The sequence below is a fragment of the Moschus berezovskii genome, chromosome 25 (genome assembly GCF_049115385.1).
Source record: "Moschus berezovskii isolate FMDL1 chromosome 25, NW_MosBer_1.0, whole genome shotgun sequence".
Taxonomy (NCBI): domain Eukaryota; kingdom Metazoa; phylum Chordata; class Mammalia; order Artiodactyla; family Moschidae; genus Moschus; species Moschus berezovskii.
In genome coordinates this window covers 49,593,692-49,621,644 of record NC_142484.1, presented here as the reverse complement: position 1 = coordinate 49,621,644, position 27,953 = coordinate 49,593,692, and the positions used below count along the sequence as shown (strand labels likewise).

The following is a 27,953-nucleotide window of genomic DNA, read 5'->3' as shown; positions in this document are numbered from 1 at the left end:
CATCATCACACCGTTAGAGTCCCTCCCTCCGTTCTTCTTGTGTTTCTGTTTTTTGGTGTGTGCAGAGTGGGAGAGTAAAATGTACGTTAGTAACACACATTCCAATAACATCCCAGAAGTTTATTCCATGATCTGTTCCAGTCAATCTTCACCCCGCACTGGGCAGCCATTGTTCTGATAGTTATCACCGTAGAGGAATTTCCCTATTTTGGGACCTCATACAATTGGAATCATAAAGAATGTATGCTTTTATATCTTGCTTCTTTTGCTCGATATAATACCGTTTAGATTAACCCATGTTGTCGTGTATCAGTAACTTTTACTGACGAGTCGCACTGACAATTAACACAATTGTTTTACCCATTCTTCTCTTGAGGGACCTTTGGGCTGTTTCCAGGTCTGGGCTACTATGAAGAACCGTGCTCTGGACAATTCTTGCACAGATCTTTTTGTGGACATATGTTTCATATTCATTTCATTGCTGGTCAAAAAATGGAATATGTCTAATTGTATAAAAAACTACCAAACAGCACCTTCAAGTGACTATACCATGTTTCATTCTCATCAAAGCAGGTACTTTACTTCTTTGCCAAATAGATTATCAGTCGTTTTGATTCTAGTGATGTAAAAAGTGGGTAAGACCGTGCCTGGCATAAAATTACCTTGGAGAGGGACGAGCAATTGTTATTATAAGATTAAGTGCTCAGTTTACATAAAGGGCATCTGCGTTTCTTCTTTCCTATAATCATACTGCTCTCCTCTTTTTGTTCTAATCTCTTCCACAAACACCTTATAATAACCTCCACTATTGACCATACATCTCTTTAAGTATTATTATGTTTAAAAAGATGTTCATAAGTATTGTCGCGGTTTTATAAAGAGGACAGGGCAGAGGCATCGCCAATACTTCTCAGGTAAACGGCTAATAAACGGCACAGAGGCTTCTTTCTCCTTCAGCTGCCTGCCTGATCTCTCCGCAGCGCCTGGAGTTATGTATTTCTTTGGAGGGGCAGTGCTCTTCTGACAGCCAATCAGCAAGTCCTGACGAACAGCGCCTTTTCCAGTCTGAAAATCTGGTTGTCCCTGGACACCCAGCTTCTTGGGCGGTGCGCTCAGGCGCTGAGGCTGGAACCGGGCCGGGCACGTGCTGGGCTCCGGGCGGCGCGCTGTCGCACCTGCTCCCGAGCGAGCCAAGCGGAGGCGCGCTTCTTTCAGCAGCGCCTGCACCCCAAATGCTCCTCTCAGTCCTACGTTTTTTTCAGCTCCCTTCCCACGCTTAATTAATCATCTCGTCCAGGTCTCTCCGCACTGACCGCCTCCCCGGTGCGCGGGGCCGGGCAGGGGAAGGGGCGCCCCGCCTACAGAGAGACGGGGTGCTCGGCGAAGGGCGCGGCGCCCGAGCGTCAGGGATGCCGGAGAACCGCTCCTCCGCCGACTGCTGCGAGGCGGGCGGCCGGGCCGAAAGCCCCCGCTGGACTGGCGCGGGCGGCGCGCGGCCCTCCGGGGCGCCCCGGCCTCCCTGGGTGGCGCCCGCGCTGGCCGCCGTGCTCGTCGTCACCACCGCCGTGGACATCGTGGGCAACCTCCTGGTCATCCTCTCGGTGCTTGGCAACCGCAAGCTCCGGAACGCAGGTGAGCGCCGCGCCCGCCGCCGCCCGCCGCCGGGTCTCTGATCTGACCCTGACCGCGCAGTCGGCCGCCGCGTCTGTCCTCCGCTCCCCGCGCCGCCTTCCCTTCTGTCAACAAGTCCCCGGGTTTGGTCTTGAATTCAAAATTTGGTCGAGTTTGCTGCCTTTCCCCGACGTGTGGCTCTTGCAAACGCACTGGGAAGCACTTGGCGCATTAGTGCCGGCGTGAATCGGGTAAAGTTTTTCTCGCGCACTTTTTGGCCGAGCAGGGAGCTGTGAAAATGCGAGCGTCTGGAAGTCAAAGCTCTCCAAGGCGCTCCAATTTTTGCGGGTCTGGATGGTGCCCCTACCTGGCCACAGGAATCTCATCTTCAACACCTCCCTCCCCGGCCAAGCACTATGGTTCACGCAGCACGTGCTTAGGGAATAATTACTGAGACAGTGAGTAAATTAGTGGAAATGCTTTAGAGAGTTTTGGCCCGATACTTAGCTCCTCATCTTGGTTACAAACAAAAGAGTGCAAAGGCAGCCGTTGACAGCCTCTACTTGTCGGAACTGCATTGTTTTCAAAGAACCCCCGTCTTTAATGAAGACAGGAAATTCGTAGGACTAAACGAAGATTAAAATAATAATTTGGTAAAATAGTGTTGCTATCCTGGGACTATTTCCGCCTTTCAATACACTCTTATTTCAACTTTCTCATATGTAGGTGTGTCGGGGAACAAAACCAGAGGGAGTGAGTCTCTGAACTCTGACCCCGAGGGTCATCAGAGCAAGCTGACCATTCTAGCTTTCAGAGAAGATCAGTGACCCGTTTGTCCATTTGTCGTTTCCCTATTTGGGCCTTAGGGGCAACTCAAATGTTAGAGTGAATTAAAATAAAAAGATAGCAGAAAGCCAATTAGATAACTTAATCATGCTTTTCTAAGGAGGCAGACCATTCAGAAAGGCTATTTCTAGTACATTGTTATAAACACTTTATGTGACCCTGTAACTCCCAAGATTTTTTATCTAAAGAACAAACAAAATAAAAACGTGAGCTTCTATCTGTAATATTGGAAACCACATTTGAAGTAATTGTATGGTGACAGATGGTAACTAGATTTATAGGGATCATTTTGAAATGTATAGAAGTATTGAATCCCTGTGTTGTACACTAGCAACTAACATTGTTATAGGTTAGTTATACTTCAAAAACAAACTCAGGAAAAGAGGTCAGATTTGTAGACCCAGAGGCAAGAGTTGAGGGCAGAGGAAACTGAATGAAGGCAGTCCAAAGGCACAGATGACCACTTCTAAGATAGATAAATACTCGGGATGCAGTGTACAGCATGATAAATATAACACTGCTGTATGTCATATGAAAATTGTTGAGAGTATATCCTAAGAGTTCTCATCACAAGGAAATTTTTTTCTCTTTCTTTTTGCATCTATTTGAGATGATGGATGTTCACTAAACTTATTGTGGTAATCATTTCATGGTATATGTAAATCAAATCACCTTGCTTTGCTCCTTAAATATACAGTGCTGGGTCTCAATTACATCTCAATTAAACTGGAAGGAAAGGAAAAGTTAAGCTTTCTAACTCTGTCATTTCAGTAGTGGTGACTTTTATTATCTGCAATAACTTTTTCAAGATATTGTTGGGTCCTTGGAATAGAGGCTTATCTATTAGGAAAGAGCAGGTTAAAATCATTTTGATCATATTGTCTTTTGTAGCAGCCACAAGGATTCATTTCCTGCCCAGGGAAGCAGGGCTTCTCTCCCAGATTAACCAGGTGTTTAGAGGAGCCTTTGTGGGCTTCCTCCCTTGGGTGGGGTGCTGTTTTCTTTGCCTGAAGGAGGCAAGCTTCTTCTCCCCTCCTCCATCCACAGGCGGGCTGGGCTCTTCCGCTCTCCTAGTGAAGTTCACAGAGACCTTATTGATTTGAGAGCATGGCTGGGGTGGGTAATGAGCATGTTAAAACACTGGCACGCCCTGTGTTCATCCTTCCTATGTCTTGGCGAATCTGCTACAGCCCAGCACCATAGAAAAGAATTCAATACCATATCTGTGCGTGAAAGTGACAGTCACTCAGTCGTGTCCGACTCTTTGCAACCCCACGGACTATACAGTCCATGGAATTCTCTAGGCCAGAATACTGGAGTGGGTAGCAATTCCTTTCAGGGGGTCTTCCCATTTTTGACATTTTCCTGCCCCAGTCATGCCACTTAACCAGTTTTTATTTGACCCTTGGCTTTATTGATGATAGTCATGAAAAATCATTTGGCACACTGAGATTTCAAAAGATGCCCGAACACCTACAGCACTTTGAATAGTTAGCACCCCTTCTACTACTCATCAGCTTCCCTGGTAGTTCAGCTGGTAAAGAATTCACCTGCAATGTGGGAGACCTGGGTTTGATCCCTGAGTTGGGAACATCCCCTGGAGAAGGGAAAGGACACCCATTCCAGTATTATTGCCTACAGAATTCCATAGACAAAGGAGCCTGGCAGGTTAGAGTCCATGGGATCACAAAGAGTCAGACATCACTGAGCAATTAACATGCACACACACACACACACACATATATATATAATTTTCATATACAATTTAAAAGAGTTGACACAACTGAGCGACTTTCACTTTCACTACTATTCCTCAGTTTTTCCTCTTACTGAAGAGTTTGGAGTTACTCTAAGAAACATTTATCTTGGACCTTTCAGTAGTTGAGTCTAGTTCTTTAATTCATCGGTATTAAGAAAATAGGGCTGTAATAAAGAGAACATGTATATTTCCAATATCTCAGGCAGGGAGCGCACATTAAAGCCACAGCCGCGTTCTCAGCAAGTGTCATTATCCTCTACTTGACCGTGATAAACTCAATTTCTCTGTCTGGCAGATTCTTGTCGTTAATAACAGCGATGCTCCATAGCAGTGTGGATGGTTAGATTGTCTGCAACTTCTGTGCTCATGCCTTGGGCTAACTTGCTCAGAGATGGCCCTAGAGCAAGGCAGACGGGAAGCGAGGGAGGGTGGGAAGCAGATGCAGAGCACTGCGCCGCTTAGCACTTAGACCGTAAGGCCAGGAGTGTGTTTCGCTCCCTGCCGCGTTTCTGGGAGCCTTACGCATGGCGCGACGCGGGCGGCGCCTCTGCTGCCCCGCGTGTGCTCCCTGGGGACCCTCCGCACCCCAGGCTCTCCTGGAGTGTCTGGGGACTTCTCCCTGTGCCCACCCCTGCCGTCCGTCCCCTGTCCAGGCCTCGCCAACATCCGCCCCTGTATTTTCTCTTTTCCTATACCGCTTTTACAGAACCTTCCTCCATCATGTTCCTTCTCTCTGCTGTGTTTTCAATTTCTGTCTCTTTCCCTTTAGCCCCTCTCCCCACCCCCACACACTGGGGATCCTTTGATTAAAAGAAAAAGTAATCTTTCCTTGGTCTTGTGTGTCCTAACTTCATGACCCCTTTCTCCTTTTCAGCAGACGGCTGACTGTAACGGTTTATATCCATTAATCACTTATTGCTCCCCATTTCCCTGAGCCCCCTGGGTCTGCCTTCCTGGGAGATGTCCTGTGCTGTGTGCCGCTGGGGGCCGCTCCCTCCCGGGACCTTCCATTCCCTCGGCTCATCTGATGCTAGTTCTTGAACCTCCTTCCTCTCTTCAACTTCGAGATACCCGATCCCTGAGAGTCATCACTGGTTCCTTCGTTCCCCAAGTCCTCCTGATTTTGGTCTCATAGTATCTCTACATGCCCCAATTCACACTCTTATCCCCTAAACAAGCCATGTCCGTGGTCCCCAGGCAGCCTTCCCCGCCCCTCCACCCTCCCTGTCACCAAGGCCAGATGCACCCCTGCGTCCAGGGACCACTTCCTGCATCTACAGGATGGGGCCCAGCCCCAGCGCCCCTGGCACAAGCCTGCAGGGCTGGCAGGACTCCCCAGGGTCACAGCCCCGGCTCTCTGCTCCGGCTCACAGAGACAGGAGCTGCTATCACTCCTTCCCAGCCTGTGTTCTCTGATGCTCTTTCTTCATCTCCGGAAGCTCCCCTGCCTCTTTTTGATTAGAGAATATCTCCCTCAAATCCCTTATTACCCTGGTGGTGAGTGGTGTAAAACCCTGAGCTCGGGTTCGATCCCTGGTCAGGGAAGATCCCATATGCTGTAAGGCTCAGCCAAAAATGGAGGCTCCTTCAGGCTGTAAGAATTGCACACCAGCTGCAGACCTCAAGGGCTTCCCTGGTCGCTCAGTTGGTAAAGAATCTGCCTGCAATGCAAGAGACCCAGGTTCAATTCCTGGGTCAGGAAGATCTGCTAGAGAAGGGATAGGCTACTCTCTCCAGTATTCTTGGGCTTCCCAAGTGGCTCAGATGGTAAAGAATTTGCCTGCAATGCAGGAGACCCTGGTTTGATCCCTGGGTTGGGAAGATCCCCTGGAGAAGGAAAATGCTATCTACTGCAGTATTCTGGCCTGGAGAATTCCATGGACTCTATAGCCCATGGGGTCGCAAAGAGTTGGACACATCTGAGCCACTTGCACTTTCTTTTTGCAGACCTCAAAATCAAATTTGACTAGGAAAAAAAGTTGCCAACATAGAGGTAGACTGTCTTCTCCCAAGACACTAGCTCAACCCCCTTCCTCAGCCCTCCTGCCGGTTGTTGGCCTTATAGTTAATATCATAAAAGGTGTGGTTACTGTCTCCCCCCACGACCCCGCCCAGCCCACACAGCATGTCCCTTGCAGTACTGCTCTGAGTTTTTTCTCTCCCCACCAGACTGTGAAATCATTGAGAGCAGAGACTTTTTTTCCATTTCTGAAACTTAATCTAGGTCTGCTGAAACAAATTGAAATGGACAAAATACCAAGAAAGCAGTGAGACAGAAGGTATTAATTTTGCTTCATGAGGTGAGGTATACTCAGCATCACTCACGCCATCAGTACTGATCTCAGGGAACTGAATTGCCGTGAGCACTAAAAGCCCAGAGTACATCTCATTCTTGTCCTCAAAAGCTGACTGGCACCTTCTCTAGAGTGCACTGACCCCTTTTGTTCCTGTGTGGCCAACAGGCTCCCTAAAATTGTACCCCAGTGGCTCCTTAGGGAGTTTTTAAAATTTTTATTGGTGTATGTTGTTGTTGTTCAGTCACTAAGGTGTGTCTGGCTCTTTGTGCCCCCATGGACTGCAACACTCCAGGCTTCTCTGTCCTTCACTATCTCCCACAGTTTGCTCAAACCCATGTCCATCGCATCGGTGATGCCATGCAAACATCTCATGCTCTGTCGTCTCCTTCTCCTCCCGCCTTCAATCTTTCCCAGCATCAGGGTCTTCTCCAAAGTCAGCTCTTCACATCAGGTGGCCGAAGTATTGGAGTTTCAGCTTCAACATCAGTCCTTCCAATGAATATTCAGGACTGGTTTATTTTGGAATGGACTGGTTTGATCTCCTTTCAGTCCAAAGGACTCTCAAGAGTCTTCTCCAACTATTTGAATATAGTCAATTTACAATTAACTAGAAAACGCACTGGTCATAGCAAACAGCCTCTTCCAACAACACAAGAGAAGACTTTACACATGGACATCACCAGATGGTCAACACCAAAATCAGATTGATTATATTCTTTGCAGCCAAAGATGGAGAAGCTCTATACAGTTAGCAAAAACAAATCCAGGATCTGACTGTGGCTCAGATCATGAACTCCTTATTGCCAAATTCAGACTTAAATTGAAGAAAGTAGGAAAACCACTAGACCATTCAGATGTGACCTAAATCAAATTCCTTACAGTGGAAGGGAGAAATATATTTAAGGGACTAGATCTGATAGAGTGCCTGATGAACTATGGATGGAAGTTCATGACATCATACAGGAGACAGGGGTCAAGATTATGCCCATGGAAAAGAAATGCAAAAAAGCAAAATGGCTGTCTAGGGAAGCCTTAAAAATAGCTGTGAAAAGAAGAGAAGCAAAAAGCAAAGGAGAAAAGGAAAGATATAAGCATCTGAATACAGAGTTCCAAAGAATAGCAAGGAGAGATAAGAAAGCCTTCCTCAGTGATCAATGCAAAGAAATAGAGGAAAACAATAGAAAGGGAAAGACTAGAGATCTCTTCAAGAAAATTAGAGATACCAAGGGAACATTTCATGCAAAGATGGACACAATAAAATACAGAAGTTTGTATGGACCTAACAGAAGCAGAAGATATTAAGAAGAGGAGGCAAGAATGCACAGAAGAACTATACAAAAAAGATCTTCATGACCAAGATAATCACGATGGTGTGATCACTCACCTAGAGCCAGACATCCTGGAATGTGAAGTCAAGTGGGCCTTAGAAAGCATCACTACAAACAAAGCTGGTGGAGCTGATGGAATTCCAGTTGAGCTATTACAAATCCTGAAAGATGATGCTGTGAAAGTGCTGCACTCAATATGCCAGCAAATTCGGAAAACTCAGCAGTGGCCACAGGACTAGAAAAGGGCAGTTTTCATCCCAATCCCAAAGAAACCAATGCCAAAGAATGCTCAAACAACCACACAATTGCACTCATCTCACACGCTAGTAAAGTCATGCTCAACATTCTCCAAGCCAGACTTCAGCAATACGTGAACTGTGAACTTCCAGATGTTCAACAGGTTTTAGAAAAGGCAGAGGAACCAGAGATCAAATTGCCAACATCTGCTGAATCATGGAAAAAGCAAGAGAGTTCCAGAAAAACATCTATTTGGCTTTATTGACTATGCCGAAGTCTTTGACTGTGTGGATCACAATAAACTGTGGAACATTCTGAAACAGATGGGAATACCAGACCCCCTGACCTGCCTCTTGAGAAACCTGTATGCAGGTCAGGAAGCAACAGTTAGCACTGGACATGGAACAACCGACTGGTTCCAAATAGGAAAAGGAGTGGGTCAAGGCTGTTTATTGTCACCCTGCTTATTTAACTTATATGCAGAGTACATCATGAGGAACGCTGGGCTGGAAGAAGCACAAGCTGGACTCAAGATTGCTGGGAGAAGTATCAAAAACCTCAGATATGCAGATGACACCACCCTTATGGCAGAAAGTGATGAGGAACCAAAAAGCTTCTTGATGAAAATGAAAGAGGAGAGTGAAAAAGTTGGCTTAAAGCTCAACATTCAGAAAACTAAGATCATGACATCTGGTCCTATCACTTCATGGGAAATAGATGGAGAAACAGTGGAAACAGTGTCAGACTTTATTTTGGGGGGCTCCAAAATCACTGTGGATGCTGATTGCAGCCAGGAAATTAAAAGACGCTTACTCCTTGGAAGGAAAGTTATGACCAACCTAGATAGAATATTAAAAAGCAGAGACATTACTTTGCCAACAAAGGTCTGTCTAGTCAAGGCTATGGTTTTTCCAGTGGTCATGTATGGATGTGAGAGTTGGACTGTGAAGAAAGCTGATCGCCGAAGAATTGATGCTTTCAAACTGTGGTGTTGGAGAAGACTCTTGAGAGTCCCTTGGACTGCAAGGAGATCCAACCAGTCCATCCTAAAGGAGATCAGTCCTGGGTGTTCATTAGAAGGACTGATGCTAAAGCTGAAACTCCAATACTTTGGCCACCTCATTGGAAGAGTTGACTCACTGGAAAAGACTCTGATGCTGGGAGGGATTGGGGGCAGGAGCAGAAGGGGATGACAGAGGATGGGATGGCTGGATGGCATCACCAACTTGATGGACATGAGTTTGAGTGAACTCCGGGAGTTGGTGATGGACAGGGAGGCCTGGTGTTCTGTGATTCATGGGGTCGCAAAGAGTCGGACACAACTGAGTGACTGAACTGAACTCAACTGAATTTACAATGTTGTGTTAGTTTCAGGGGGAGAGCGAAGTGAGTCAATTATACATATACATGCATTCACTCTTTTTGAGACGCTTTCCTATCTACGCCATTAGAGTACTGAGTAGTATCCCCCGTGCTCTGCAGCAGGTTCTTACCAGTTTTCTGTTTTATATATCGTAATGTGTATATGCCTCTTGCCCCTTCTGACTTGAGGCTACTCACTGTAAACCACCTATAAAACTGAGCCTCCTGTCATTACCCTCCACCATCCAGACTGTCAGCCACACAGAAAGGAGCTGAGAGAAACGAGTCCTTACTGTAATGCAGAGATAGTCTCTGTCAGCTAGCGGAAGGCACCATGGCATCCATGGTTCTTGGCCCACCGGCACTGGGGCCATAAGTTTCCCAGGTGATGATCAGGAGTCACTGCTTGACAATGGATTCTTGTTCTGCAGGTGGATCTTGAGGCTGTTGGGCAGGTGTTGTTAGTGAGCAGAGGTATGGCCATACCTAGGGCATTCCTGTGATTTGTAAGAAGGATGTGGAATATCTGACGTTGGGATTACCCAGAAAGACGCGGAGCATTTGCTGAACACCCAGGTCCTTGTCTGGAATCCACTCCGTCGCTTGGGCATCCAGCAGTGTGCAGGGTCTGCATCATCTCTCACCCAGAACCACGGACTGCACTGCAGACTTCCTGGGGGGGATTTCAGCCTGGCCCTGTTGGCATCCCCAGTTAGCTTAGAGCAGATCCTGAACTGAGGAGGTAAATGGTGATTTATTTACACGTCACAGGCTGACCCTGAGCTAAAGCTTCTGAAGGGCCTAGAGGAAATGTTTAATGGGCCCACAGCCCCCGCCCTCCAGGCATTACCAGGTAAGTGGCCCCACCTCAGCCAGGCTTTTTCCACCACCAGGCACTCCTGGAGACATCCCTTGGTGGCAAGCATCTTCTGAGCTGCTGAGCCTTCAGGCTTTGGAGGGCTTCTTATCAGCTGAAAAGCAACGTGCGCTGCATTAGACTCCTTCTCTGATGTTGCCTGAGCCTTCCAACTCACATTTTAGCTCTAAGTATTTTCTCTTTACTGAGCAAAAATGAAGCATTTTAAATCTCTTAATTATGTCTTTTAGCCAAATAGCCAGAAAGCTCATAATCCTTGTTAATTCCCCCATTTGAGTTCTCAGTATTCCTGAGTGTGAACATTTTCATGTTAGACTGCCTTTTTTTCCTCCCCACAAAGTTCGGAGTCTGTATTTAGCGTGATATGCTGCAAAACTCAGAAAATCCTGATGCCCCGTTAGGTCTTACAATTTAAGATACTTTTGGCTAAAAGAGGAAAAATTAGGGTGTTCCATCCCGGTTCTGAGGGAGTTTACACTTTAGAAGCAATGTCCTAACTTCACTGTTCTCCTCCTACAGGACTTCTCACATCTTATCTCCCAGGGAGCCTAGTCCAACATTATGAGCCTCTTTCTTGTTCTTTGTAATATTATGATAATATGACATAATAATATAAATAATAATAATGCAGGTGATAATAATATAAAAATCCCAATAATAGGTAATAGCTGTTGGAGAAGACTCTTGAGAGACCCTTGGGCTACAAGGAGATCCAACCAGTCCATCCTAAAGGAGATCAGTCCTGGGTGTTCATTGGAAGGACTGATGCTAAAGCTGAAACTCCAATACTTTGGCCACCTCATTGGAAGAGTTGACTCACTGGAAAAGACTCTGATGCTGGGAGGGATTGGGGGCAGGAGGAGAAGGGGACAATGGAGAATGAGATGGCTGGATGGCATCACCGATTCGATGGACATGAGTTTGAGTGAACTCCAGGAGTTGGTGATGGACAGGGAGGCCTGGCGTGCTGTGATTCATGGGGTCGCAAAGAGTCAGACACGACTGAGCGACTGAACTGAACTGAACTGAAGATTGTTATATGTAGGCTTAGCAGATGCAAACTATTATATATAGAATGGATAAGCAACAAGGCCTTCCTGTATAGCGCAGAGAACTATGTTCAGTATCCTACGATTAAGCCATAATGAAGAGGAATATAAGAAAAGTAAGTGTATACATGTATAACTCAATCACTTTGCTGTACAGCAGAAATCAACACAACGCTGTAAATCAGCGCATCATTGTAAATAAAAAGAAACACTACTGTGTGCTTATTATGTGTCAGATAGAATAGAAGCCTCTCTCATTTAAAAAAGAAAAAAATCTTCTGCAGTCTCTCAAAGGATAGCCCTTTCCAAGCACCAGTTCATTCCTCTCCTTCTTTTGAAGGGAAAGCACATCAGGAGGGTGGCCTCCCTCCAGCACTCAGCAGGCTCGCCCTCGCTCACATCCCTGCTGGTCTCCTAGCTGGCAGGTGAGAGGGCACTGTTTTGCATTTTCTCAGGCTCGTGATGACCTAAACCTCTACACCCTTAATCCCTTTGGCATTTCTTTCTCCTGATTTCCTCTTGTGTCTCTTCTTGTTGTTTTTTCCTCCCCTCTTTCTCTGTTCACGTATTCTGGGTGCTAATGTCTTGATCTGTAAAATGGAATCAGCTGATCCATCATACAATCAGCCTGAAAGGATTCCTGTGAAACACAATTGAGTCAGGTAGTGTGAACGCATGTTATAAACAGTAAGGTGCATGCCAATTGTTTTCTTGTTGTTTTGTGTGTTAGTGGCTCTGTCACATCCGACTCTTTGTGACCCCATGGACCGTAGCCCACCAGACTCCTCTGTCCGTGGGATTCTCCAGGCAAGAGTACTGGAGTGGGTTGCCATTCCCTTCTCCAGAGGATCTTTCCAACTCAGGGGTTGAACCCGGGTCTCCCACATCGTAGGCAGATTCTTTACCATCCGAGCCACCAGGGAAGCCTTCTTGTTAGAACGAAGTGTAATTAAAGTAATAAAATGCTTCCATAAGAGTTTCCAAGCAATGCTTTTATGGTTATGGTATAAGATTTTGTGGTAAGCATCTTATAGAACTTCCCAGGTGGCTGAGTGGTAAAGAATCCACCTCCCAAGCAGAAGACGCAGGTTTGATCCTGATCCCTGGGTTAGGAAGATCCCCTTAAGAAGGAAATGGCAACCCACTCCAGTGTTCTTGCCTGGAGAATTCCATGGACAGAGGAGGCTGGTGGGCTACAGTCCGTGGGGTCACACAGAGTCAGACACGACTGTGCCACTGAGCACAGCAAAGCAATAAGCATTTTAGTTACTTATTTAAGTTGATTCTTGTGCTTTTAAATATATTCTAAGTGGTTAAAATATCTCATCTTATTTTTGCATACGCTATTTGCTTGCTAAGTGTAAGTTAAAATTATGTTAGATTTCAACTGAGCCCTTGTATGATTTACCCACATTTTCATAAATAATGTGATTTTGGAAGAAAACAATGTCCACCCTCAAAGAATTTGGGGATTAATTAGGAGCTCTGTTTGTTGTTCAGTCGCTAAGTTGTGTCTGACTTTTTTTTTTGACCCCATGGACTGTAGACTGCCAGGCTCCTTTGTCCATCGGATTTTCCCAGGCAAGAATACTAGAGTGGGTTGCCATGCCCTCTTTGAGGGAGTCTTCCCAGCCCAGGGATCAAACCTGGGTGTCCTGCACTGGTAGGCGGGTTCTTTAACACTGAGCCACCAGGGAAGCCAAAGTAGGAGCTTATGTTAATATGAAAGGACATTTCTTTAGTATTTGTGAAGAAGTCTCATTTTTAATAAATTACCAATTCAGTTATTTCAAATGCCTATCCCTGAATATAACTAATAAAAATACCTCACATTTGTTTGAAGATTATTATTATTTCTTAAATCCTTTCCCATGTAAAATCCCATTTGAGGTAAATAGCCATCCTGGGATGGAGGCAGGCCTGAAAGAAGGGCCTTTGTGATTTTTGGCTGATCCCTTGGCTGGTCATGCTTGACCAGCCCTATCCCCACCCCACTGCCCACTGCTCTCAGCCCAGGATAACTCAACTCTTCCCCAGTGTTCTCACCCCCTCATGCTGGTCTCCTGCCCAGCTCTCCCTACACAGAAAGGCAGTTTCTGTGTCTCTTTCCCCAACAGCACTGTGGGCATCTCAATGGCAGGGGCATGTCTTTCAGCCATCACTGTGCCCTACCCAAGCATGATAGGCGCTCAATGGACACAGCACACGTTTGGGTAAGTGAACCATGGAGGAAGACTGCAAGGCGCGGGAAGTTTAACCTTGTTGGAAAGGATTACAGAGATGATAGTGTTAACTTCCCCATCATAATACTCGCAGCATCTCACTAGAAAATGTATTTCATTCATTTATGTGGCTGTGCCGGGCCTTAGTTGCAGCACGCCAGGCCTTTGTCGTGGCGTGTGGGGTCATTAGTTGCCGCATGCAGGATTTTTTTATTTACAGCATGCACAATCTAGTTCCCTGACCGGGATCAAACCTGGCCGCTCTGCATGGTGACCACTAGATCACCAGGGGAGTCCCATCACATCTCACTTTCATTTCCTTGTCACCTGTATGAGGCCATGAGGTTTGTAAGAGAAGATGCATCGTTCTTGCTTCCCACACTACCCTCAGCCCCAGCATAGTCAGAGCATGTGGCTGAGCCACCGGGAAGCCCACAGTCACAGCCAGTACCCAGTAAATACTCAGCAGTATTTGTTGAGCAAATGAGTCCATGACTATCTATTTCTGCATTGCTGCTTTTAGCTCAAACAGCAGAGAAAATTTAAAACCAACAGATTCTTCTTAGAAAATAGAGTGGGCACAGGGCAGAATTCTGATAAAGACCAGATAGCTCAACATCTGCTGGCTCTCTCCTGGGTTAACACATCCCCACTGAGGACTAGATTTCCTGAAAAAGGGAAAGTAGGCTGAGAGGGAGGGGACTGTGGAGGCTGTGTATGTGGAGGGATGTGCTTTGTGTATGAATACTGGGAGGAGTTCCATCCATATTAATACAAAACCCTGTTATGAAGGTCTGTCTCCACTAATATGCCCTGTCTGATGGAGGCTGATGGAAATAAGTAATGCCAAGGCTTGGGAGGTAAATGGTCATTAGAGGCCTGTGCCTGGGGTGATGAGCAGCACTGTGTGTCCTGCTTGATTTCTCACCTGTCTGCGGAAAATGGGGATGGAGAGTTCAGCCTCCCCTTGACTCTCATCTAGACAGGACCTGGCTTCTTACAGATGGGAAACATGGCAAGAATTTTATTCCTCTAATTTGGAATATTGTCAAGAAAGTCTGGAGACGATAGGATGTCTGGGCAGATGGATCTACAGCAGGAACTGGTTGATTTCAGCCTTTTAGGAACAGCCGGAGTAATGGGGAAGAGTAATTGAATCACTTTCCACGTGGAGCTGAATGTGTTCTACGCACTGTTTACAAGCTGTTTGCCGCCTCTGGGGCATTATTCTGGGCTGGGCCACGTTAACACCGCAGAGCTGGACTTGCCTCCTGAGAAACAGTGGGCTGGGCCGCACCTGCTCCCAGCCGCTCGTGCCTTTGTCCGCCTGTGATTGCAAGAGCCGGAGGCTCCTTTGCCACCCTGTCAGGAGGCCGTGGGCCCTGCGGAGGCCAGCATCCCCACGTTGGAAAGAAGGGATTTTCTTCACAGAAATAGCCATGCCATGTATGTCTGAGGAGAGGGAAAAAGGGCTCCAAAAATAAAGAATGGATCCGACAAAGCAACTCACAGAGAAAAGAAGTTCAGGGACTGACTCGGTCAAGTTAAAAAGTCACAGCACTGAGATTACCCCAGGTCACTCCAGCTTCCAGTGACCTCTTCCAAATGTCAGAACAATAGTTAATTTCTTTCTTTTTTTTTTTTTTTTTTGAGGAGTCTCTATACTGTGTTCCACAATGGCGGCATCAATTTACATTCCCACCAACAGTGTATTAAGGTTCTATTCCCTTTTTGCTACATCCTCACCCACATTTATTATTTGTGTTCTTTTGGGTCATAGCCATTCTGATCAGTGTCAGGTGATATCTCACTGTGGTTTTGATTTGTATTTCTCTGATGATTACTGATGCTGAGCATCTTTTCATAAGCCTGTTGGCCGTCTGTGTGTCTTCCTTGAAAAAACATCTATTTAGGTCTTCTGCTTATTTTTTGATGACGTTATTTTTTCTTTGATATTTTTTATGAGCTATTTGCATTTTGGATATTAACCCCTTATAGGACATACCATTTGCAAATGTTTTCTCAGATTCAACAGACTGTCCATCAGTTCAGTTCAGTTCAGTCACTCAGTCGTGTCCAACTCTTTGCGACCCCATGGACTGCAGCATACCAGGCCTCCCTGTCCATCACCAACTCCCGGAGTTCACTCAAATTCATATCCATCAAGTCAGTGATGCCATCCAGCCATCTCATTCTCTGTCGTCCCCTTCTCCTCCTACCCCCAATCCCTCCCAGCATCAGAGTCTTTTCCAGTGAGTCAACTCGTCGCATGAGGTGGCCAAAGTATTGGAGTTTCAGCTTTAGCATCAGTCCTTCCAATGAACACCCAGGACTGATCTCCTTTAGAATGGACTGGTTGGATCTCCTTGCAGTCCAAGGGACTCTCAAGAGTCTTCTCCAACACCACAGTTCAAAAGCATCAATTCTTCAGTGCTCAGCTTTCTTCACAGTCCAACTCACATAATAACCTTAAATGGAGTATAATCTATAAAAATACTGAATCACTATGTTGTATGCCTGAAACTAATACAATATTGTAAATCAACTATAATCATTCCTGAGTCATCTGGCAACAAATTTGAAAGAGGTAATCCCTCGCTCTCTGAGACCAAGTAAGGTCTAAGTAGTAATCAGAAGGGCTTCTCAAGTGGTGCTAGAGGTAAAGAACCTGCCTGCCGGTGTGGGATACATAAGAGACACTGGTTCAATCCCCGAGTCAGGAAGAACCCCTGGTTGAGGGCATGGCAACCCACTCCAGTATTCGTGCCTGGAGAATCCCATGGACAGAGGAGCCTGGTGGGTTACAGTCCATGGGGTCACACAGAGTCGGACATGACTGAGGCGACTTAGCATGCATATATGCACAGTGGAATCAGAAACTGAAATCTACCAGTGGAGACAGAGAACAAGGCTGAGAATTAAATTAAAAAGCAGGAGATTCCCCCACACCCCAAGCAGGTCCTGAGATGTGCATTTCTTGTCTCTAGTACCAGCGTGAAAGAATTTGAGGGGGATTTTCTCCAATTAACTAAACAGATTCCTGAGATAGTAGAACAGGAAGGAATCTCACAGTTTACCCTAAGGCAGGGTTTTCCTCCACCATCCAACCTGTACTTGAAAATCTCAAGAGACAGGGAAGCTCACTGCCTGGAAGCACTTCCAAATGTCCAAATGAGCTCCTTTCTATTCAGTTATACCCTGTTTCCCTCAGACCCTTCTCTGGTGGCTCAGATGGCAAAGAGTCTGCCTGCAATGCAGGAGACCTGGGTTTGATTTCTGGGTCAGGAAAATCCCCTGGAACAGGGCTTGGCAACCCACTCCAGTATCCGTGCCTGGAGAATTCCATGGACAGAGGAGCCTGGAGGGCTACAGTCCGTGGGGTTGCAAAGAGTCGGACACAACTGAGTGACTAACACTTTTCTCTCAGATCCTAACATAGCTCTGGACTCAGGAACAGTTGGGTCCTGAGAACTCCCAGGAAACTAACAAATGTCTTTTCAGTTGTTTCTGAGTGAGGTGACCTCAAGCATCTGAGGTTAAAATAGGCATTTTAAGAAGCCTGCTTGTGAGTCTTCCAGCTTCCCCAGGAGTCTTCTCTGAGGTGAGGTGACAATGTGTATCTGGACAGGGAGGACTTTCTCTACTTTGTGGATCTGTCTGTGGCTAGAGTTACAGAATCTGCTTTACCTGAGGGTCTGACTTGGGGGCACTCCCAGCTGAGTGGCTCTGAGTCCCCTTTTCCCAACCCCCTTGGGATCAGACCACAGCCTGGCATTTCTGATCGCTGTGCCTTTGGGTCCTTTCCATCGGCCAGGTGCTTTGGACCCCTGAGGTGGTCACCTCAGCCTCTGCAGGGTCCCCCCAGATGCCTAGTGGCGGTGGCGCATCGGTGTCCTAGGAGAGTCCCCCTGGGAGGGTCAGTGGCTATAATATTGGAGAGGATGGAGATCGGGGGTCTCGTCCTGACTCTGCCTGTTTCCTGCTCCAGGTAACCTGTTCTTGGTGAGTCTGGCGTTCGCTGACCTGGCCGTAGCCTTGTACCCCTACCCGCTGACCCTCGTGGCCATCTTCCACGATGGCTGGGCCCTGGGGGAGGCGCACTCCAAGGCCAGCGCCTTCGTGATGGGCCTGAGCGTGGTGGGCTCCGTCTTCAACATCACCGCCATCGCCGTCGACCGCTACTGCTACGTCTGCCGCAGCTTGACCTACCACCGCCTCTGCCGCCGCCGGCACGCCGCGCTCTACGTTGGCCTCGTCTGGCTGCTCACCCTGCTGGTGCTGCTGCCCAACTTCTTCGTGGGGTCCCTGGAGTACGACCCGCGCGTCTACTCGTGCACCTTCGCGCAGACGGCCAGCGCCGGGTACACGGCGGCCGTGGTGCTGGTGCACTTCCTGCTGCCCGTGGCCGTCGTGTGCTTCTGCTACCTGCACATCTGGCTGCTGGTGCTGCGTGCCCGCAGGAAGGTCAAGGCGGAGAGCGGGCCGCGCCCGGGGTCCGGGCGCGTGCGGAGCTTTCTGAGCATGTTCGTGGTCTTTGTGATCTTCGCCATCTGCTGGGCACCGCTGAACTGCATCGGCCTCGCCGTGGCCATTGACCCCGAAGAAGTGGCTCCCAGGGTCCCAGAGGGGCTGTTCGTCTCTAGCTACTTCCTGGCCTATTTCAACAGCTGCCTGAATGCCATCGTCTACGGGCTCCTGAACCAGAACTTCCGCAGGGAATACAAGAAGATCCTCTCTGCCCTGTGGAACCCGCGGCGCTGCCTGCAGGACTCTTCCAGGGGCAGCCAGGCTGAGGGCCCGGGCAGCCAGCCTACCCCCGCTGATAGCGCCCGCGCCCCTGTGCAGGCAGATAATCTCCCACCTGATGCCCAGCCGTCGACGCACTCAGAAAATGATGGGAGAGAATCCGCTCCTCGGGGGAGGTCAGCCGCCAGCCAGAGGACAGCGCGCGGCTCGTGGCCCTTCACCCTGTGGACGAGAAGCCCCTCAGCACCCTGGGGTCAGGCGGTCAGGGACCCCTGAAGGTCCTGGAGGCTGCGTCCCGGCGAGCACATCGGGCCCGGCCCGCCCACAGGCCGGGTGCGCCGGGACCTGGTCCCGGAGGGGCGAGGAAGGAGCTGAAGGCAGAAAGGCCGGGGTGCAAGAGGTGGCCTCCTCCCCACCGCTGCCCTCCTGCTCGGGCTTCCTGCTGCTTTCGCACCTTCCCCTGAGGGCCTGCAGGGGTCCAGGGCTCCTCTGTGAGCGAGGCCGGAAGGGGAAGCTCTGCAGGGCTGGACCGGGGGCCACTCTGCAGGCGCTGCTCAAAGGACAGCGTCCTGCACCTCACCCCCACCAGGATCTTCCCTACACACACGTGTGTGTGTGTGCGCAGACCCACATACACCACATCACACACACCCTTATATACACTGCACACCCCACTCACACCACACTACAGACATACCACACACACACACACTCCCCTATACACACTGTACACCACACTACAGACATACTACACACACACCCCTATACACACTGTACACCACACTACAGACATACTACACACACACACCCCTATACACACTGTACACCCACTCACACTACCCTGCAGATATACCACACACACACACCCCTATATACACTGTACACACCACTCACACCACACTACAGACATACCACACACATACAGCCCTATATACACTGTACACCCCACTCACACCACACTACAGACATACCACACACACACACACAGAGCCCTATATACCCTGTACACACCACTCACACCACACTACAGACATACCACACACACACACATACAGCCCTATATACCCTGTACACCCCACTCACACCACCCTGCAGATATACCACACACACACACCCCTATACACACTGTACACCCACTCACACCACCCTGCAGATATACCACACACACACACCCCTATACACACTGTACACCCCACTCACACCACCCTGCAGACATACCACACACACACCCCTATACACACTGTACACCCCACTCACACCACCCTGCAGACATACCACACACACACACACACCTCTATACACACTGTACACCCCACTCACACCACCCTGCAGATATACCACACACACACACACCCCTATATACGCTGTATACATCACTCACACCACACTACAGACATACCACACACACACACCCCTATACACACTGTACACCCCACTCACACCACCCTGCAGACATACCACACACACACACACAGCCCTATATACACTGTACACCCCACTCACACCACCCTGCAGACATACCACACACACACACACACACCTCTATACACACTGTACACCCCACTGACACCACCCTGCAGATATACCACACACACACACCCCTATAAACACTGTACACCCCACTCACACCACCCTGCAGATATACCACACACACACACCCCTATAAACACTGTACACCCCACTCACACCACCCTGCAGACATACCACACACACACACACACACCCCTATACACACTGTACACCCCACTCACACCACCCTGAAGATATACCACACACTGCTGCTGCTGCTGCTAAGTCACTTCAGTCGTGTCCGACTTTCTGTGACCCCATAGACGGCAGCCCACCAGGCTCCCCTGTCCCTGGGATTCTCCAGGCAAGAACACTGGAGTGGGTTGCCATTTCCTTCTCCATACACACACCCCTATATACACTGTACACCCCACTCACACCACCCTGCAGACATACCACACACACATACACACAGCCCTATATACACTGCACACGCCACTCACACCACACTACAGACATACTACACACACACACACCGTATATACAGTGTAGACACCACTCAGACCACACTACAGACATACTACACACACACACCCCATATACAGTGTAGACACCACTCAGACCACACTACAGACATACTACACACACACACCCCATATACAGTGTAGACACCACTCAGACCACACTACAGACATACTACACACACACACCCTATATACAGTGTAGACACCACTCAGACCACACTACAGACATACTACACACACACACACCCCTATATACACTGTAGACACCACTCACACCACACTACAGACATACTGCGCGCGCACGCGCACAAACACACACCCCTCAGGCGTCTGGAGTAGAGTCTGCCCAGCTTTCTTTCCTGGTCCCACCCTGTTCAAGCTGTGTGACTTGCTTGTGTGATTGGCAGACCCCTACCCTCCGTTTTCCTCAGTTGCTCCCCTGTAAACAGAGACCGTGCCACCGCCTGCCCCCTCAGGGCTGTGTGAGGGGTTTCTGGGATGACACAGCCCAAGAGTAAGGACGTGACTGGCACTCGGTCATCATTCCCTCATCATCGTTCTAACTGCGGAGAGTGAAGGGTAACCTGGAAGGAGAGAAGCAGTGGCCCGTGAAGACGGGTGGAGGGAACAGGATGGGAAGGTGTGTGTGGCCGTGGGGGCACCTCTTCCCCAGGGCCTTCCTCAGCCTGTGTATTCTCAGGGATTGTCCCCCAAAACTTAGCAGCATTGGGACTTTATTCCTGAACGTTTGGTAAGCATATTTAAACATTTGACATTTCTAATGTTTAGGGACATTTAGTCGTCACTGTTGCTGCTAGAGGGCTTCCCAGTTGGTGCTGGTGGTAAAGAACCAGCTGCCAATGCAGGAGACACGGGAGATGTGGGTTTGATCTCTGGGTCGGGAGGATCCGCTGGAGGAGGGCATGGAAACCCACTCCGGGATTCTTGTCTGGAGAATCCCGTGAACAGAGGAGTCTGGCGGGCTATAGTCCATGGGGTCACAAAGAGTCGGACATGACTGAGCAACTAACACACTGAGCCTAGTCACTGGGTCACCTGGAAACTTGGGGGCTCCAAGTGCTGGGTATGTGTTATCTTGTTTAATTCTTAAAACTCCTTAAAAAGATATTATCCATGCTTGTAAAGAAGAGACTTTAAGTGGTGATGTGATTTCCCAAGCTCACAGAGCTTGTTGAGTTCAAAGCTAGGTGTGGAGCCTGGGGCTCTTGGTTTGTTTTTTGTTTTTTTTTGGTTGGTTGGTTGGTTTGACCTGGAAGGTTGTTAAACAGATTTTGACTGTGCAGGTCTTGGGAATGGTCTGGGAATCTGTTGCTGACCCTGGTGGCCTTTAACCAGACTGCTCAAAATGTAGGTGTTCCAGGTTTTGTGACTGAAAGGTTGGGATTCAACTGCCCAGTGTGGAGAGTCCCGCCCGGGAAGGCCTCCCAGTCCAGACATCAGACAGAGACACACAGGAACTCTAAGGCCTCTCCCAGGGCTGCAGACACTTTCCCCAGCTCTGAGCAGAGCCTGCGCTGACCGGGCCTGGCATGTGCTTGCTTTCTGCTCCCCCTGCCTCCTCCCCCCAGGCACCAACTACAGGGCTTGGCTAGTCACTCCTGATGTGAAGGCAATGGGATGTTCCCCACCTTCTCCTCTTATCCTGTATCATTTCGTTCTGGGTTGAGTGTGTGACACAGCTCAGGCTCAATAAATATGATTGAAGGAATAAAAGCTCGCTTCAGCTTGCTGGGCCCACAGATGTCACCTGGCTTGCCAGGTTTCAGCTCTGACAGTCCACTAACTGGGACCTTTTTTTTTCCCCACAGGTTTTGGTGATGATCCAGGAGCTGAGAGAATGGAGGGATATGGGAAAACCCAGGGCATCAGGCATGTACATACTCACGTGGGATGGCTTCTCGCTGTGGACTCTGATTTTAAATAAAGATCATTATGATTTTGCTGCAATAGTGTGGGAATTTTGTTCACCCTCTGCCTTTTTGATGCTGGACAACCTGGTCAAAGGTACCACTTTGATACCTTCGCTCCCATTTGTGTTAGTTTGCTGGGGCTGGCATGAGGAGGTACCACAGAGCAGGTGTCTTCATCCCAAGAAAACCCTGATCCTACGTTCAAAATGTTTGAGGCCGGTGTTGAGCAGAATCTAAGGAAAGATGCAAGACTAGACTTGGGAAACTAGAGGTTCGAGTGAGGCAGCCCCCACTGCATGCAGATGTGCACTGGAAGCCTGGCAGAACAGGTGGGCCCTTTTCTGAGCATCGTTGGGTTTTATTTCTATTTTAACTGCTCTTTTCACAAAATAGCTAGCATACCAAGAAATAAAAAATATGAGACACTCAAAAAGGAATGGAGATTCAACCCCTGGACAAGAACAGAGTCATCACAGAAGGAGCACTAGAGATGGTGCAAATGTTGGAACTAGAAAGTAAGGACTTTAAAATACCTGAAAAAATACAGGTGTTATGTAGAATTAAGTAAGTCAGAAAGAGAAAAACATATATTAATGCATTAGATGTGGAATCTAGAAAAGTGGTACAGATGAATTTATTTGCAGAGCAGGAATAGAGAGACAAATACATGGATACCAAGCAGGGAAAGTGAGGTGCAATGAATTGGGAGATTGGGATTGGCATGTATACACTGTGTGCATGCGTGTGTGTTAAATTGCTTCAGCGGTGTCTGACTCTTTGCAATCCTATGAACTGTAGCCCTCCAGGCTCCTCTGTCCATGGGGATTCTCCAGGCGAGAATGCTGGAGTGGGTTGCCATGCCCTCCTCCAGGGGATCTTCCTGACCCAGGGTTCAAACCTGTGTCTCTTATGTCTCCTGGACTGGCAGGCAGGTTCTTTACCACTAGCGCTACCTGGGAAGCTATATATATACTATAGACTATGTATAAAATAGAAACTATACATACCATGTAAAAACAGAAGGCTAAAGAGCACTGACTGTATACGATGGAGAACTCTACTTAATGCTCTGTGACCTAAATGGGAAGGAAATCCAAGGAAGAGGAGATTTATGTATACGAGTGACTGATTCACCTTGCTGTACAGCAGAAATTAGCATGACGTTGTAAATCAACTATATACCAATAAAAAATTAAATAACTGGAAAATCATGGGTCAAGATGTCGTAGAAAAGGTGGATAATGTGTGTGAAAAGGGACTTTTAGCACATAAATGAAAATTGTGTTTAAAAATGGGAATGTTGAAATAAAAATGTGATAACAGAGATGAAAAGTTTATCTGTAAGGCTTAACAGGTGCCTGGACAGAGTGGAGTAAAGGAAACAGAACAAAATTGGCACAGGAAAGAGGGGTGTGGAAGAAATCTGGAGAAAGACAAGTGCCATCTCCAAAGAGTCCTCTTCTAGTGGAGCCACACAGAAAGCAATCACTTCAGCAGCAAATGATTATAAGACTCGTGAAGTGTTGTCTCCCAGGGAACTTTGCCTGAACCTAGGTGTTCAGGGTTTTTACTGGGGCTCAGGCATATAGCCACCCTGTGCTTAGCATGGATCAAAATTCTGGATTCCCCAAAAGGAAGCTGGTGTTCATCACGAGAAACACTATTTGTATAAATAATTTCGGTACAAAGAGTCCCTCTTTCTGTTATCAAATGGTGAGAAAAATCCAAGTGTACAGGTGGGAGCCAAGGACCAACCTCACAGACCTTTCTAAGGATGGTGGTCTCAGACCACCATATTAACCCTTTTTTCAAGGTTGTATATTGTCACCTTGCTTATTTAATTAATATGCAGAGTACATCATGAGGAACGCTGGGCTGGAAGAAGCACAAGCTGGAATCAAGATTGCTGGGAGAAATATCAATAACCTCAGATATGCAGATGACACTACCCTTATGGCAGAAAGTGAAGAGGAACTCAAAAGCCTCTTGATGAAAGTGAAAGAGGAGAGTGAAAAGGTTGGCTTGAAGCTCAACATTCAGAAAACAAAGATCATGGCATCTGGTCCCATCACTTCATGGGAAATAGATGGGGAAACAGTGGAAACAGTGTCAGACTTTGTTTTTTTGGGCTCCAAAATCACTGCAGATACTGATTGCAGCCATGAAATTAAAAGACGCTTACTCCTTGGAAGGAAAGTTATGACCAACCTGGATAGTATATTAAAAAGCAGAGACATTACTTTGCCAACCAAGGTCCGTCTAGTCAAGGCAATGGTTTTTCCCGTGGTCATGTATGGATGTGAGAGTTGGACTGTGAAGAAGGCTGATCGCTGAAGAATCGATGCTTTTGAACTGTGGTGTTGGAGAAGACTCTTGAGAGTCCCTTATACTGCAAGGAGATCCAACCAGTCCATTCTAAGGGAGATCAATCCTGGATGTTCATTGGAGGGACTGATGCTAAAGCTGAAACTGCAATACTTTGCCCACCTCATGCGACTAGTTGACTCACTGGAAAAGACCCTGATGCTGGGAAAGGTTGGGGGCGGGAGGAGAAGGGGACGACCGAGAATGAGATGGCTGGATGGCATCACCGACTCTGTGGACATGAGTTTGAGTGTACTCCGGGAGTTGGTGATGGACAGGGAGGCCTGGCGTGCTGTGATTCATGGGGTCGCGGAGAGTCGGACACGACTGAGCGACTGAACTGAACTGAACTGAATGCATTCCTTAATGGCGAGTTAGCTACATATGTCTTAAAATCCATGGGTCAAAGAAAAATCACAAAGGAAATAAAATAATTTGTACTGAATCATTATGTAAAAGTAAAGCATCAGAATTTGATTTAGTACTGTTTTTGGTGCCACTTATATTTCAGTTGAAGATGCCAGCACTGGGCCCTGCACATGACCAGGGCACAACAACCTCATTCTAAAAGTACTTTTAAAGATTTCCAAAAGTTTTAAGTAGAACAAGTCAAAGGGAATATAAAATCCTTATTTCTTTTTTCACTTTAGGCAAAAGTCTAAAAGTCAGATCTCTGTTAAAGTTCTAAATTGCATTTGGCTTTACAAAATCGACTTTTTCTGGTTCTTTTCAAAGTCATTGATTCTTTGTAGTCTCTTTTGTAATCTTTACACACAAATACACACTTGAGGGCCACACATCAAAACATATCAGCTTAGGTGTTCTGGGGTTGTTCTTTCCTGTTGTTAAGCTGTCCTTCTTATTTCTGTCTTTAGTACCTTTGGTTTGGTGTGTTGAGATATTTACCTATAATCCCCTTATTATGGCTGAGATGGTCAAGAATCTGCCTGCAATGCGGGAGACCTAGTTTTATTCCCTGGGTCAGGAAGGTCCACTGGAGAAGGGCATGGCAACCCACGCCAGTGTTCTTGCCTGGAGAATCCCATGGACAGAGGAGCCTGGTGGGCTACAGTCCATGGGGTCACAAAGAGTCAGACATGACTTAGGGACTAACAGTTTCACTTTCACTTTTCACTCCCCCTGTTATAAAGCCACTTAGAAATGCGGCCCAGGCACTTGGTGGGTGCCTGTGGATGGGGCGGGGATCCTACCTGAGTAGAACTCAGGCTGGGATGAGCTGCTGGAGGAAAACAGGTGGCAGCACAGCACCGGCATCTGGACACGGTCCTTGCTATGCATAGCTCCCCTGTATCCTAGGAAAGATTGGGCTAAACAGACGAGGACTGGTGGAGCTGACACAGTTGTGACGGAAGTAAGATAGCATAGGAGGGTGTAGAACCCTGAGAGAAAAATCACCAAAAGTGCGTGGGAGGATCCGACACCACGGGGCCTGCATGCTGGGGACGGGGACACAAAGGAGCCACTGCCGGGCCTTTTTAGCCTCGTTGTGTCCTCAGCAGGCTGTGGGCATCTTAGGACTCGAGCCAGGTTAGAGGAGTGGAAGCAGACATGCCCGTCGCTCCTGCCGCATTTCGCTGCTGTCTGAGGGTGCCCACTACTCCTTCTCCTTCTCTCTACACCGTCACCATAACAACCACATCCTGTGACAAGGGGCAGCGCTGGCATCAGGAGCGAGAGAAGAAGCAAGCCTGCCCAGTGACCCCCATCGGGCTTAGCCTCAGATTCCCAGTCTAATTCTCCTCCCGTCAGCTTTCAATCTCTGGAGATGGATGATGTCTACTTGTGAGTTACCGAACTCTCCAGGAGAGGTAAGGACCAGTTCAGGGGTGTTTCTTTCATTCTCTCCAAATATTAAGTGATGAATTGATATTAAATGAATATGAAATACAAATTTGGGTAAAGACGAAGGTGAACATTTCTAAAACAAAAGGAAATGCATTTGTTCTTTCTCAATCCGTAAGAAAATGCAGACAGACAGTGGGTTGTACCCTGGAGGCCAAGTGGAAATGAACTATTTTCTAAGTATATTTGCTTCCAGACCCTTGTTACTTAAGTAGGGACCACCTCCTACACCCATCTGATTGGAGTCCTTTTCAAGAGCCCTTGATGGGTACTGCCTACCCAACTAATTATTCCCCTACTATAGCCAAGGTAATTGTTTAGAACTGGTTGGGCCTAAAGTTGTATTTTAGACCTCAAAAAGGTAATGTCTCCTCTCAGAATTTCAGCCAGGTCTCCCAGATTAGGTTGTTGGAATTTAAAATGTAGCCCGGGATTAAATCTCCTTTATTTTAGTGACTCAGAAAAACCTTTACAATTTATTTGTAGGCAACTTTTATTGCCCAGTTTCCTTTTTATGTGCATACTCTGTTGACTGCTTCATTTCATTACCAACAAAAATCAGTGTGCTGGCAGTGTATATGTGAGTTATTCTGCCTTTTTTTAAAGTTTATTTTTGGCTGTGCTGGGTGTTTGTTGTTGCAAGGACTTTTCTCTGGTTTGGGGGAGCGGGGCCCACTCTCCATGTGGGCTTCTCATTGTGGTGGCCCCTCTTGTTGCAGAACGGGGGCTGTGGGAACTCGAGCTTCAGTAGTTGCAGCAGGAGGGCTCAGTATCTGTGGCTCCCAGGCTCCAGAGCACAGGCGCAACACTTGTGGTTCAGGGGTTCAGTAGCTACACAGCTTGTGGGATCTTCCTGAATCAGGGATGGAACCGTGTCTCCTGCATTGGCAGGCAGATTCTTTACCACTGAGCCACTAGGGAAGCCCTAGTCTGTGTTTTAAAAAGATGAATCTTTTATATTAATGTCGCTTGAAGAGCTATGTAACCTGTCACGTGGTATGAACTACCCCTCCCCTGTGCATACACTTACCACAATAGCTTGGATGTTAACAACCTTCTAAATCCTGCTGTGGCTCTAATCTCGCTCTCTTCTCATCTCTCTTCCATAATCCAACCAAAGTGATTTTCCAAAATGTACTGGTTGTTTCATTCTTCTACGGAAATCCCTCTTGGTCTGTCCACGTTTATGAAGATCACAAGCTCTGCAAGATTTTTTCCCTCACCTTTCTCTCCACCTGCCTTCCCAGCTGCTCCATCGACTCCTTCTCACTTAAATGTACACACCTAGCTGTGTAACGTGTGGAACTGTTTATGGTATTTTGTGTGAGGGTGTAGTTCACCTCATTATCTGTAGTGCTGAAAATCTGTATTCAGTTTAAGTATGTATCAACAGAATTATGGTTAAATAGGCAACAGTTCATATAAACT

The 27,953-nt window shown here is 47.6% G+C and overlaps 1 protein-coding gene across 1 annotated transcript; it reads left to right on the top strand.

The window, feature by feature from the left end:
- Positions 1 to 1,409: 1,409 nt before the first annotated feature.
- Positions 1,410 to 26,417, top strand: LOC148773932 (melatonin receptor type 1B-like). The gene is made up of 4 exons (XM_088832276.1): positions 1,410 to 1,632; positions 17,577 to 18,462; positions 24,397 to 24,406; positions 26,199 to 26,417. The coding sequence occupies exons 1-4, from the start codon at positions 1,410 to 1,412 to the stop codon at positions 26,415 to 26,417; spliced, it is 1,338 nt and encodes a 445-aa protein (XP_088688402.1).
- The last annotated feature ends 1,536 nt before the right edge of the window (positions 26,418 to 27,953 follow it).